This window comes from Hemitrygon akajei, chromosome 7 (genome assembly GCF_048418815.1).
Source record: "Hemitrygon akajei chromosome 7, sHemAka1.3, whole genome shotgun sequence".
NCBI lineage: Eukaryota > Metazoa > Chordata > Chondrichthyes > Myliobatiformes > Dasyatidae > Hemitrygon > Hemitrygon akajei.
In genome coordinates this window covers 23,351,296-23,363,856 of record NC_133130.1, presented here as the reverse complement: position 1 = coordinate 23,363,856, position 12,561 = coordinate 23,351,296, and the positions used below count along the sequence as shown (strand labels likewise).

Below are 12,561 nucleotides of genomic sequence, written 5' to 3'. Positions count from 1 at the left end.
CCTCAGAATAGAGTGGCATCTACTTAGGACAGAGAATGAGGAAGAATAGCCAGAGGATGGCAAATCTGTGGAATTCATTGCCACAGGAGGCATGGAGGCCAAGTCGTTAGGTATATTTAAAACAGAGGTTGATAGTTTCTTGATTAGCCAGGACATCAAAGCTTCAGGGAGAAGACAAGAGAATGCGGTTGAGAGGGATAATAAATCAGCCATGGAGCAGACTCGATGGGCCAAATGGCCTAATTCTGCTTCTGTGACTTATGGCCTTATTAGGTGCTGGAGTGTTTGTTCCTGCGCTGTACTGTTCAATGTACCTTTCAGCAGCATTCACCATCAACCCCAGACATTTGAAGCCATTTTGCTTATAGAAGCTGGAGAGGCAAATACAGCAGTCAGAATGAACGCTGTGGGCCGAAGGGCCTGTTTCTGTTCCATATGACTCTATGCAATGGGTCCTAAAGAAACTTGAGATTCAGTGGTGTTGTTCAAATTTGTGAAGGGCTCTGGCAGGTTAAATGAGGAGAAACAATTTTTTAGAGAAGATGCAGTAACCAGCAGACACAGGCGTACAATAACTGGCAAAGGAGCCAGAGGGGAGTGGAGAAGTCATTTACACAATGTGTTGTGGCCAGGGATATGCTGCCTGTAAGGGTGGAGGAAGCAGATAAAATATTTCTTTGCAAAGGGAGTTGGATAAATACACAGAGGAAAAAGGTTTGGAGGCTGTAAGGGGTATAAAACAGCAGTGGGGCCCTTTCAAAGAACCAGCATAGACGCAATAAGCCAGGTGGCCTCTTTGTGTTCTGTGTTATTCACTGAGTGTGTCCTGGCCATTAGCCTTTTTCCACAGCTGTGTGACATTAAGGCCAATTGTAATGCTTCAACTACTGTCCCTGTTAAGATCAGCAATCTCGGCACAGACTGATGCCTACACCTCCAGATGTTTCTCGGCTTATTGCTCATTGCCACACTGGCCGTTTATACACACAATTATGGAGCAGTCATTTCAAATCATCTGATACCTAGAGGCATTTACAAAATGTCTTTCACGTCCCTTTTAGTAAGCTCTGGAGAACTTCACAACCAAGAAAATATTTAAGCATAATCACTGTTGTAAAGTTGGAAAACTCGGCAGCCAGCTTCAGCACAGCAATCTCCCGCTAACAATAGAATGATTAAACTTTGGCTTGTATTTAGCATAGGGAAATTATTGGCAGGTCACTAGGACTCCTGCGCTTATTTGAGAGAGTTGTTTAAAACTACAGCACCAACTGAAAGCAAGGGTCTATGTCGGGTTTTCTACCTTTTCAATGCCATGGATCTGAGGGGTCTGTGGACCCCAGGTTGGAAAGACGGCACCTTCAGCAGTTCTGTACTTCCATAGTTATGATAGGCTGAGGCAGAGTGAGGCATCACTTATGCAGGCTGCAGCTCAACTCGTCTATGCTGATCAAAATGCTCATCTAAGCTAATCTTGTTTGCCCACAGTGACCAATATCCCTGTAACCCTTTTCACCCATTTACCTGTCCAAATACCATGTTGTTTCTTTTCTTTGCACTATTTATTTATTTTCTAATTCATGATCAATTTTATATCTTTGCACTGTATGGCTGCCCCAAAACAATAAATTTCACATCATGTAATTCAGGGATAATAAGTCTGATTCTGTCCCTGCCACGGCCATTGTCCCATATAGACCCCACCCTCAGTGAAGAAATAGACCCTCAGGTCTCTTTTAAACCTTTGCCCTCTCACCTTCAACCTTTTCCTTTTCCCTGGGGTAAAAAAACTATCTCTGTGGGTGGCATGGTCGCGTGGCTGTTACTGTAACGCTTCACAGCGCCAGTTCAATTCCCGCAGCTGCCTGTAAGGAGTTTGTGATATCCCCCCTCCCCCTGTGACCGTGTGGGATGCCTCTGGATGCTCCGTTTTCCGCCCGCATTTCAAAGACCCGCGGTTAGGATTAGTAAGTCGTGGGCATGCTATGTTGGCGCCGAAAGCATGCGGGCTGCCCCAAGCACAATCCTCAGACTCTATTGGTTGTTACACTAATAATACATTTCACTGTAGATTTTGATGTATGTGTGACAAGTAAAGCTACTTTATCTTTCATCAATGCTCCTCATGATTTTGTATATATTTCTGTAAATTCTTCCGCACTCCCAAGTCCTGGCCTGCCCAACCTCTCCCTATAACTTGGGCTCTCAAGTACTGGCAACATTCTCCTAAATCTTCTTTGTACTCTTTCTGTCTTAATGATGGCTTTCCTATAACAAGGTAACCCAAACTACACAATACTCATCAACGTCTTGTAAAACTGCAACAACCCAACTAATACACTCATGAAGGCCAGGATGCCACCTCCCCATTTACCTGTGATACCACATGTACACCAAACTCCCTCTGTTCTACAACAGCCCCCAGGGCCTGACCATTCACTGTGAAAGTCCTACTCTGGTGTGACTTCCTAACAGGTTGAAGCATCTGGAGTGGGAGTTGAACCCTTAGCTCGGGTGTGAATGTTGCTCAGTAATGCAGGCCCTGACATTCCAATTAGATGGGAAGATGGTATTAAAAGTTTTAATTGTGGTTTCCATAGTGTTATGAAGTGTTGGTAGCAGTATTTTTGATTAGGTTAGTTCTATTAGTGGGAATGCATATTGTTTCAATTCATCCAATCACCTTTGATCATATTCTGTGCTGACTGGAGGTAAAATTTTGTGATTAAATCAGTATTCTTGGTTTTGTTGCCAGTACTTTTTATTCCCATGCTCTTTCTTGGAATTGTTGACATTGTGTTGTGCATTGTTGCTACAGTAGCTGATTACCTCCCACTATCTTGTGGCTCCGCACTTACCTTGATGACTTCCTGTCAGCCAACTGTTCAAACATGCAGTTGTGGTCCTGCGTTGGTCCAGCAACCTCACAAATGGCTTTAACTCGTCGAGGCTTTGCAGTGAGAACCCAAGGCACCGATCCCACCTCACTGAGAAAGGCAGGCCACTTCAGTGACCTTCCTGGCAATTGGCAGGAGTCATAACTTCTCAGTGAATCAGCCCCACTGTCATAGTGTTGCTACTGGTGTTTGGTATACTTTACATGTGGAAACTACAGTCAGGAAGTATCTGTAACCATACAAACTTGTGCTTCCTTTCTTTCTACAGATCTCCTTAGCCGTTGCCTTGTACGAGAAAGGTCTGCTGATGACTGAATATCCACTCCTTCCTAAAAGGGATTGACCTCAGACCTGAACCTTGTAAAGAAGCTTTCTATCCAGTTATACGCTATTTCATACTTGCCTACAATTGATCATTGTATAAAATACTCCAGAAATGATTTAAATATGATCTTGTTTCCAGTTTGACTGGCCATCGTTTTATTGTAATTATCAGATATTTAAGTTCAAAAATGAAGCGGTCACAATGCCTTATTATCCAGAATGAATGTGTGTTCAGTGATTTGTGCCGTTAACCCTTTGTTAATGGAGCAGCCTTTAAATCTTGCAGTACTTCCTATGTATATGTACTGCAGGATCTTTAAGTGAAATCAGAATGTGCACAATTTTCTGATGAGTTTGAATTATGATCTTATGGTTGTTGCCATAAGGGGCAGGCAAAAGACAATTAAAGAAAATGATGTAACCCACCTTCTTTGGCTTCCCGCTTTCGTTGATGGGGAGAAATGTGAGGCATAATTTTAATGTGATTGGAAGAAAGTTTAAGGGGGTTTTTAGAGGTAGAGTACTGTGCAGAAGTCTAAGGCATTTATATATAGCTAGGGTGCCTAAGACTTTTGCACAGTACTGTAGTAATTTTATGGATTGTATTGTACTGCTGCCACAAAAAAAAATTCAAGACATAAGTGAGTGATGATAAACCTGATTCTGATATGAGTCTCTGTTGTGGACTGAGAGTGGGAAGGGGAGAGGGAACAGGAAGCACCAAAGAGACAGTCTATAATGATGAATAAACTAGTTGCTTGGAATCAAGTGACCTTGCCTGGTGTCTCAGGGCTGGGTGTGTCTGCACCCGCGCCACACCCCTCCCGTAGCGCACCACCCTCACTAATCCCACCATCCTTTGCTCCCACCATATTTACAAACTTGCTGTCCACTCCACGTTGATGTGCCTAACACTTTTGCACAGTTCTTTCGTTTTTTTACAGAGTGGTAAGTGCTAGAACATGCTGCCAGGGATGGTGGCAGAGGAGGATACAACAGGGACATTTAACAAACTCATAGATAGGCATATGGATGAAAGAAAACTGGAGGGCTATACAGGAGGGAAGGGTTAGAATGATCTTAAAGTAAGATTAAAGTACGATCCTGAGATTTGTTTGCTTACAGACAGTCCCAAAGCAAGGATGCTGAAAGAACCCAATTTAATAAAATAAAGACCAACCCCCAATGTGCATGGAGAAAGAGAGAAAAACAACAAACCATACAACCGATAGAAGCGACCAACAACAACAGCATTCCAAAGCAGACTGAACCCTTTGGAGTAGGTCCAAAGCAAAGTTCATATATACAAAGCACTGCAGCCGGGGCAGTCTCATAGTCTTAGCATCGCGGAGAGAAGAGCCCCCCGTCTCTCTGGGCCAGCGTTTAAGTTGTCCAAACAATGGATCATACCTCGCATTAGGACCTGGGCCCTGCCATGGCTCGGGGCCTAGATTTTGATGCTGAGGAAGCTGTTCTCGAACTCTCCAAATCAGCTCGGCGCTCAGAATGATGCAAACTTGCCCAACTCTCGACACTTTGCCTTTCCAGTCTATCTGGGTCAGTGTGTAGGTTGTCCAAAGAGCGGATTGTGCGGAGCATTGGGACCCGGGCCTCACTGTGGTGAATCGCTCGGGCCTTGGAACCCGCCACTCAGCAATTCGCTGTGAGCCTAGATTTTGCTGCTGAAGAAGCAGTCTCGACCTCTTGGCATTTACAGTGATCCACCTTCACACCCAAGTAAGTTGGAACTCCTCTCTCACCTTCTCATCTCCTAATCGTTCACTACAACCAGCACGACTCCAACTCCAAGGGTGTCAATTTTGGAGCACACCAGCATCTCGCAAATTCACTTTGCCTTTGCTTACCTCTTCAACATAGTGGTGATAGTTTACCACAACTTGCTTTTTTAAGAAATATTGTTACTAATGTTCTTAATTAAATTCCTTTGCTTTCAAACCACCAGTGAGCTATCGCAGGTCTTTGGTAGCATTGTCGTAAACCGGAAAAGCAAGTCAAAAGGTTGGCACAACATCGTGGGCTGAAGGGCCTGTGCTGTATTGTTCCATGTTCTAAGCAAGAATTGTGAAGTGGACGTCATAAATTATTTTCATGTATACTGAAAGAAAACATAATTAAAACCATGGGGAAAGAGAAAGGGAAGTGAGCCAAATTGGCAAAGGTACAATCAGGGAAATGACCTCCCCCTGAGCTGTATTATGATTTCTTGCTTAAGCAGGTGCCGAGTCAGTAGTTTGCTTCAGCATGGACTGTTACAGTGGAACAATATATAAAATTGCAAACACAAAGTATACTGCCGTTGCTGTGGTCAAATCAACACATACAAACAAGCTGGATGAACTCAGCAGGTCGGGCAGCATCCGTTGAAATGAGCAGTCAACGGATGCTTGCTGACTTGCATGGAACAATACAGAGGAAAGCATGTTTCCTCTGGTGCTGGTATCCAGAACTAGAGGGCACAGCCTCAAAATTGAGGGGTGACCTTTTAGAACAGAAGTAAGGAGGCATTTTTTTTTTAGCCAAAGAGTGGTGAGTGTGTGGAATGCTCTGCCACAGAGTGTGCGTATATTCAAAGCGGAAGTCGAGAGATTCCTGATTGGTTGGTGCATCAAGGGATATGGGGAGATGCCAGGTGTATGGGGTTGAAAGGGATCCGGGATCAGCCATGATGAAATGATCGAGCGGACTCGATAGGCTGAATGGCCTAATTCTGCTCCTATGTCTTAGGGTCTAAATGATGTTGACTTTTTTTAAATTAAAGGCATATTTAGTTGTCTTAATCTGTCTTTCTCATCTTCATCTCCGTTAATTCCCTCTGCATACCCTAAGCTATATTTCATTTTCTGAGTATTTGATTCAGGTTCTGGGTTTGAACTTGGCTCATTGACTAAATAGCCTGACTGTGTTATGTTCTGTTCACATGCCATGGTTTCCCTGTACAGTGGCAAGCTGAAACACTGGGTTCAAAGAGGTCTGCATTGTAAGTCAGCCAATGGTATGTAGGCACAGCTTATTAAGATGAATGATGAAGGCTGTTCCATTGCACCCACACTTTTAACTGTTTACTGGAGTCTGGAATCACAGGTGCAAGGTTATATCCTTTACCACAAGGTCACTAATGTCTTACAGAGAAGGAAATTAATTTGGTCTCCATGTAGCTCCATGTAACCAGAGGTTTTCCCCTCTTGTTCACTTCCCACCTTCTGCAGATTTAATCTGTCAGCTGCTTCATCCAGTACTCAGCTCAGCATTGACGCTACCCAGTCATTCCTGGTGCTGGACATTGAAGCCCACCAAAACCCTTATACCTTTCTTCCAAGCACTTTTCAACAGAACACTGGTTTGTCAGCTGAGGGAGGTTAGTAGATGATAATCAGGAGGTGCTTCCTCATACCATGAAATTTCATGAAGTACTCAATGTTGACTCAAGTTTCTAAGACCGCTCTTTGTGCGTCCATCTGCTACCACCTCTGTCCTGGCCGTGAGATTGCAGTGGGGGGAGTCCCATACAGTTCTGTAGGGTATGATTCTGAGGACGGCTGTTTCGGGCTATCACTTGTGGGAGGGCTATCCTAATTTAAGCACCAGTCACCAAATCACTCCGAGGAGGACTTAGCAAGATTGCCATTGCAGTGTCGCCGTCTAGTTTTATATATGACAGTTATACAACTAAATGCCATGTAACCTGCTTCGTATTTCCACTATTTTGGGTTTTATTTCGGATTTTCAGTACCTAGATAGATAGATAGATAGATACTTTATTCATCCCCATGGGGAAATTCAACTTTTTTTCCAATGTCCCATACACTTGTTGTAGCAAAACTAATAACATACAATACTTAACTCAGTAAAAAATATGATATGCATCTAAATCACTATCTCAAAAAGCATTAATAATAGCTTTTAAAAAGTTCTTAAGTCCTGGCGGTTGAATTGTAAAGCCTAATGGCATTGGGGAGTATTGACCTTTTCATCCTGTCTGAGGAGCATTGCATCGATAGTAACCTGTCGCTGAAACTGCTTCTCTGTCTCTGGATGGTGCTATGTAGAGGATGTTCAGAGTTTTCCATAATTGACCGTAGCCTACTCAGCGCCCTTCGCTCAGCTACCGATGTTAAACTCTCCAGTACTTTGCCCACGACAGAGTAATATTTTGCAATATTTTGCTTTTCTGTCATTATTAGCTGTGCACTGAGGAAGAAGTTTCACTGATTCCAGCTAAAATCGGATGACCCCTTTGTGGCAGCACAGTGCTGCAGCCAGAAGAGCTCCTGCCTCACAACAGCTACAACCAGCTTCATTCCTGGCCTCGGCTGCTGTCTGAGTGGAGTTTGCACATTCCCCAAGTGCTCCGGTTACCTCCCACATCCCGAATGTGAAACGTCCCTAATGTATAGATAAGTTGGTTGTTAATGCAGATGGCACATTTCACTGTATGTTTCAATGCACGTGTAAATGAACTGGAGAGAACTGAATGTGGAGAATATAACACGATTAGCCAAGGATTATTGTACCTGGTTATTTGACAGCATGGACTTGGAGGCTGCCTCCATGCTACCTGACTATGTGACCGACTCAGTAGAATTCAGGTTTGGGATGGACTGGCAACTTTTCTGGTCCAGGTATCACAAGGAGTCAGATTACTTTTCATCCATGTGCTTTAATGAATTATATAAAACATGTAACACCAATCAATTTTCACTTTCCATTCGATTCTTTGCTTTTGTCGACTTTGAGTACGATGTATTCACTGCATCGTATTTGCTGTTTTACCTTTTGCACTTTTATCCAGGATCGTGGTGGGACTGGCTGTCCTGTTTTGAGAGTGCATGTACTCAAAGTAGGATAAATACCCATCTCTATCCGTGTCATCCTTTTCCAAAACTTCATCTGTCATTTCTTTACCAAAAGAAAAGAGAGGAGATGGTGAGGTTTGTTGTAGAGAAATTTTTGCTGTACATGTCCTCTCTAAGGAGCCTGGAATCACAGAATCAGTCTTTGGTAACTCGTCTGAAGGACTTGTATACATAAGGAACCATTAGTTTAAACATGAACCAACCAAACTGTCCCCAGGCTATGAGCTTCAGCACAAGATCTGGATGGCTCTGCATGACATGTCCATCGGGTAAGCAAGGTGAATCTCCTGCTGTATAAATGGCACCTTCGCAAGTGATTATTATGGACTCAAATCTATTAATCAGATTGTTAACAGGGCTTGAATGCTGTCACTTCCTACAAAGTGAAATCAAGTGACATAGTTGACAACTCGCAGATGAGCTCAATACTTTGACTGCTAAAACAACATTGCAATCTTCCACAGTGTCCAATCACCCTCTGATTTCTACCTCTGAGGCCAATGTGAGCATCCTTCAGGAGGATGAACCAAGGGAAAGCATCTAATCCAGACAGGGTACTTGGCTGAGAACTAGACGTGCCAATCAATTAGCTGGAGTATACATCAATATCTTTAACCTCTTGCTTCATTCAGGCTTCAATTACACCAGTGCCTAAGAAGAACGTGGTAACCTGCCTCAACGACTATCATCCAGTAGCACTTACATCCTCTGTGATGAAGTGCTTTGTGAGGCTGGTGATGAAACTTATCAACTCCTGCCTGAGAAGTGACTTGGACCCACTCCAACTTGCCTACCATCACTACAGATACCATTTCCTTGGCTCTTGGTTTAACCCTGGAACATCTGGACAGCAAAGATGCATACATCAGGATGCTCTTCATTGACTACAGCTTAGCATTCAATACCATCATCCCTCAACGCTAATCAATAAGATTCAAGACCTTGGCCTCAATCTCTCATGGTGCAACTAGGCCCTCAATTTCCTCACTTGCAGACCCCCTCAGTCAACAACATCTCTTCCACAATCTCCACCAGCAGAGGTGCACCACAAGCTGTGAGATTAGCCCCTGCTCTACTTACTTTACACTGATTGTGATTCTAAGCACAGCTCCAATGCCATATTTAAGTTTGCTGATGACGCCACTGTGGTTGGCCAAATCAAAGGTGGTGATGAATCAGCATATAGGAGGGGGATTGAAAATCTGACTGAGTAATGCCATGACAACAATCAGCAAGACCAAGGAGATATTAATTGACTTCAGGAGGAGTAAACCGGAGAATCATGAGCCAGTCCTCACTGGGGGATTAGAGGTGGAAAGGATCAGTGACTTTAAATTCCTCAGTGTTATCATTTCAGAGGATCGGTCCTGGGGTCGAGCATGTAAATACCATTATGAAGAAAGTACAGCAGTGCCTTGACTTTCTTAGAAATTTGCAAAGATTTGGCATGTCATCTAAAGCTTTGACAAACTTCTATAGATGTGTGGTGCGTAGTATATTGACTGCTTCATGGCCTGTTATGGAAACACCAATGCACTTGAAGGGAAAATCCAACAAAAAGTAGTGGATACAGCCCATGGCTAAAGCCACCCCACCACTGAGCACATCTACATGGAGCAGGAAACAGCATTCATCATCAAGGATCCCCACCACCAGGCCATGCTCTCTTCTCACTGCTGCCATTAGGTAGCAGTAACAGGTACCTCAGTACCCACATCACAAGGTTCCGAAATAGTTATTACCCTTCAACCATCAGGCTCTTGAATCAGAGGGACCTTCACTCGCCCCATCACTGAACTGTTCCCACAATCCATGGATTCACTTTCAAGTACTCAAAATGTTCTCGATATTTATTGATTTTTTTTTTCCTCAACTCAAACTGGTAAAAGCTGAGTTACAGGCATAGCCAAGCCCACTCATTTCTCAATTGCTAGGAACTTTCAGACTAGTAGTGTTTAATATTGTGGCTTTCTGGAGATTTACACAAATGTTGCTGTGTAAGCCTAATTGTTTAATACTATTGTACAGTGACTGGAATGATAGCACTTATAGATATTACTATCGGAACAATGTATACCCAGTTCATGTTCCATAGTCTTTCTATTTTCTCTTCTAATTCAGCATATTTCTGGTGTTTTTCATTTATTAGTTTCTGTGTGTCGTGTGTTTGGAATAGCTGTATCTATTAAGTAAGTTGTTCCCTATTTATCCTGTAATATATCTGGATGGTTATTATAGACTGCCCTATCTATAATAATGGATCAGTAGTATTATTATTTGCAAAACTCTGACTTTAAAACTGTATCGGGCTTATATGGTGTGTTTTATGAGTTTGTATTTTAAAACAAGATTCTGGTGAATGATGCTTGCCACTAGTTTGTGCCCGTGTGAGTAATCAGATTGAGTTAAACTCCTGCAGGATCCTGTAATCTGTTGGATTGCTTCTGGTATCTCTTGGCATTTTCTGCACTTATCATCCTGAATTTGTTTGTCTTTTATTGTGTATTTTTGATATTTTTTGTGTCAACTACCTACTTCTACATTGCCCTTTTTTTTTGGGACAAGGTGCCCTACTCCGATCAAGGTGTTCAACACTTCCTTGTCAATGTCTAGTCTGATCAGATTGTGGGGATGTCTTCCATGGAGTGTCATGTTCTTTCATTGGGTAGGTTTTTTTTCCCTGTAGTGATAGTGGAGGCTGGAAGAAGATGGTGCCAGCAAACAACACAACATCTTCCAGACAGTTCACAGAACTACTTCCATCTTTACATTTTCCTTCAAATGTGGTCAACATTTTGGTGCTGTGTTTTTTGGGCTGACTGAGTTACCTGGCACTTTGCTGTTCGTAAAGGTGTTTCAAGCGAAGCATGTGGCCTCAAGGCCAAGAATCCTGGAAACAGCCCATGATTGACCCTATTTCTCACAGATTAAAGCATTGAGGAAGACTGAAATCAAGGCGAGGGAGTACTCAGCACCATCTTCCAGCTTCTTACTCACTGCCACCGGAGGAAGGTGTCTGCCTGTGATGATCTTTCTCTTGCTGCTCCCAAAGGAAGGTCCCTACGTTCAGATGGCCTCCCTCGATGCTGTCGGAGTTCTGGATCCTGGGAGAGGTTTAACTGATCAGGTTGGTGGATTGGACCCTGTAGTTCATGTTATGATGTGTTTCTGGTCGTTCCTTTATCGTTGCTATTTTGGGCGATTTTGAATCAGGACAGTCTGCAGCTGACAAATGCTGAGCGGAACTGAATATGCTGGGTTTTGTGCTTTATGTTGTGTTTTTTTGCGTGTGGTGGGGGGGTGGTTGATGTTGATTCTTTGAACTGGTTTTGTGTCAGTGGGGAGACATAGGGTTGTATACTGCATATATACTTTGAATTTCTTCATTTTACTGTGTTGTGCTTTCTTTTAAGTTTAATGATATGTTGTAGCGATGTGCTACGCGCAGCGCTGAAATTACGACACGGAGTCGGTAAACTGCAACCACGGAATAAGTTTATTTCACAAACACAGTCTTGCTTAAAAGCCTGTCTCCCCCCACTCGAAACTTGGAGAGGCACGTAACTGAAACTCCCTGAGGCTATGTATCTTTGTCTCTGGCTCTGGCTAATTGTCAGCCGGTTCGAGTGTGCTAGTAATTGGGTCGCCACATAACCCCCCCCCCAGAACCGGCAGTACACCCCCTAATGTCCACAGTCTGGGCCGGGCCCTGTTTGGGAGGTCGGCCTCTGCGCCGCGGTGCCGGAAACTCGACCGGTTGCGCCAAGTCCACGTGGGCCGGTTTGAGTCGGTCCACCGTGAAAACCTCCTCTCTCCCCCCAACGTCCAGCACGAACGTGGACCCGTCGTTTCTGATCACCGTAAACGGCCCCTCGTAGGGCCGTTGCAGCGGTGGCCGATGCCCGCCCCGGCGTACAAACACAAACTTACAGTTCTGCAGATCTTTGGGTACGCAGGTCGGGTGCTGCCCATGCTGCGAAGTGGGTATGGGGGCCAGGTTACCAAGTCTCTCGCGTAGACTGCCCAGGACCGCTGCGGGTTCTTCCTCTCGCCCCCTTGGGCTGGTATGAACTCCCCAGGAACGACCAGGGGCGCGCCGTACACCAACTCGGCCGACGAAGCGTGCAGATCGTCTTTGGGCGCCGTGCGGACGCCGAGCAGGACCCAGGGAAGCTCGTCCGCCCAGTTAGCTCCTCGCAGGCGGGCCATGAGAGCCGACTTCAGGTGGCGGTGGAAACGCTCCACCAGTCCGTTCGACTGTGGGTGGTAGGCAGTGGTGTGGTGCAGCTGAGTCCCCAACAGGTTGGCCATCGCTGACCAGAGGCTGGAGGTGAACTGGGCGCCTCTGTCGGAGGTAATGTGGGCCGGGACACCAAAGCGGGACACCCAGGTGGCGATCAGCGCCCGGGCGCAAGATTCGGAGGTGGTGTCGGTGAGCGGGACCGCCTCTGGCCATCTTGTGAACC

At 44.6% G+C, this 12,561-nt stretch overlaps 2 protein-coding genes across 2 annotated transcripts in view; one reads left to right on the top strand and one right to left on the bottom strand.

Annotated features, from left to right (window-relative positions):
- Positions 1–3,646, top strand: part of riox1 (ribosomal oxygenase 1) — a 93,423-nt gene extending 89,777 nt beyond the window's left edge. Inside the window, exon 15 of the mRNA XM_073050506.1 lies at positions 3,166–3,646. Coding sequence (XP_072906607.1) covers positions 3,166–3,240 — 75 coding nt within the window. The 3' untranslated portion in view covers positions 3,241–3,646. The remainder of the gene's footprint in view (positions 1–3,165) is intronic.
- A 4,233-nt stretch (positions 3,647–7,879) lies between these two features.
- Positions 7,880–12,561, bottom strand: part of LOC140730294 (multiple coagulation factor deficiency protein 2 homolog) — a 35,210-nt gene continuing 30,528 nt past the window's right edge. Inside the window, exon 4 of the mRNA XM_073050507.1 lies at positions 7,880–8,138. Coding sequence (XP_072906608.1) covers positions 7,987–8,138 — 152 coding nt within the window. The 3' untranslated portion in view covers positions 7,880–7,986. The remainder of the gene's footprint in view (positions 8,139–12,561) is intronic.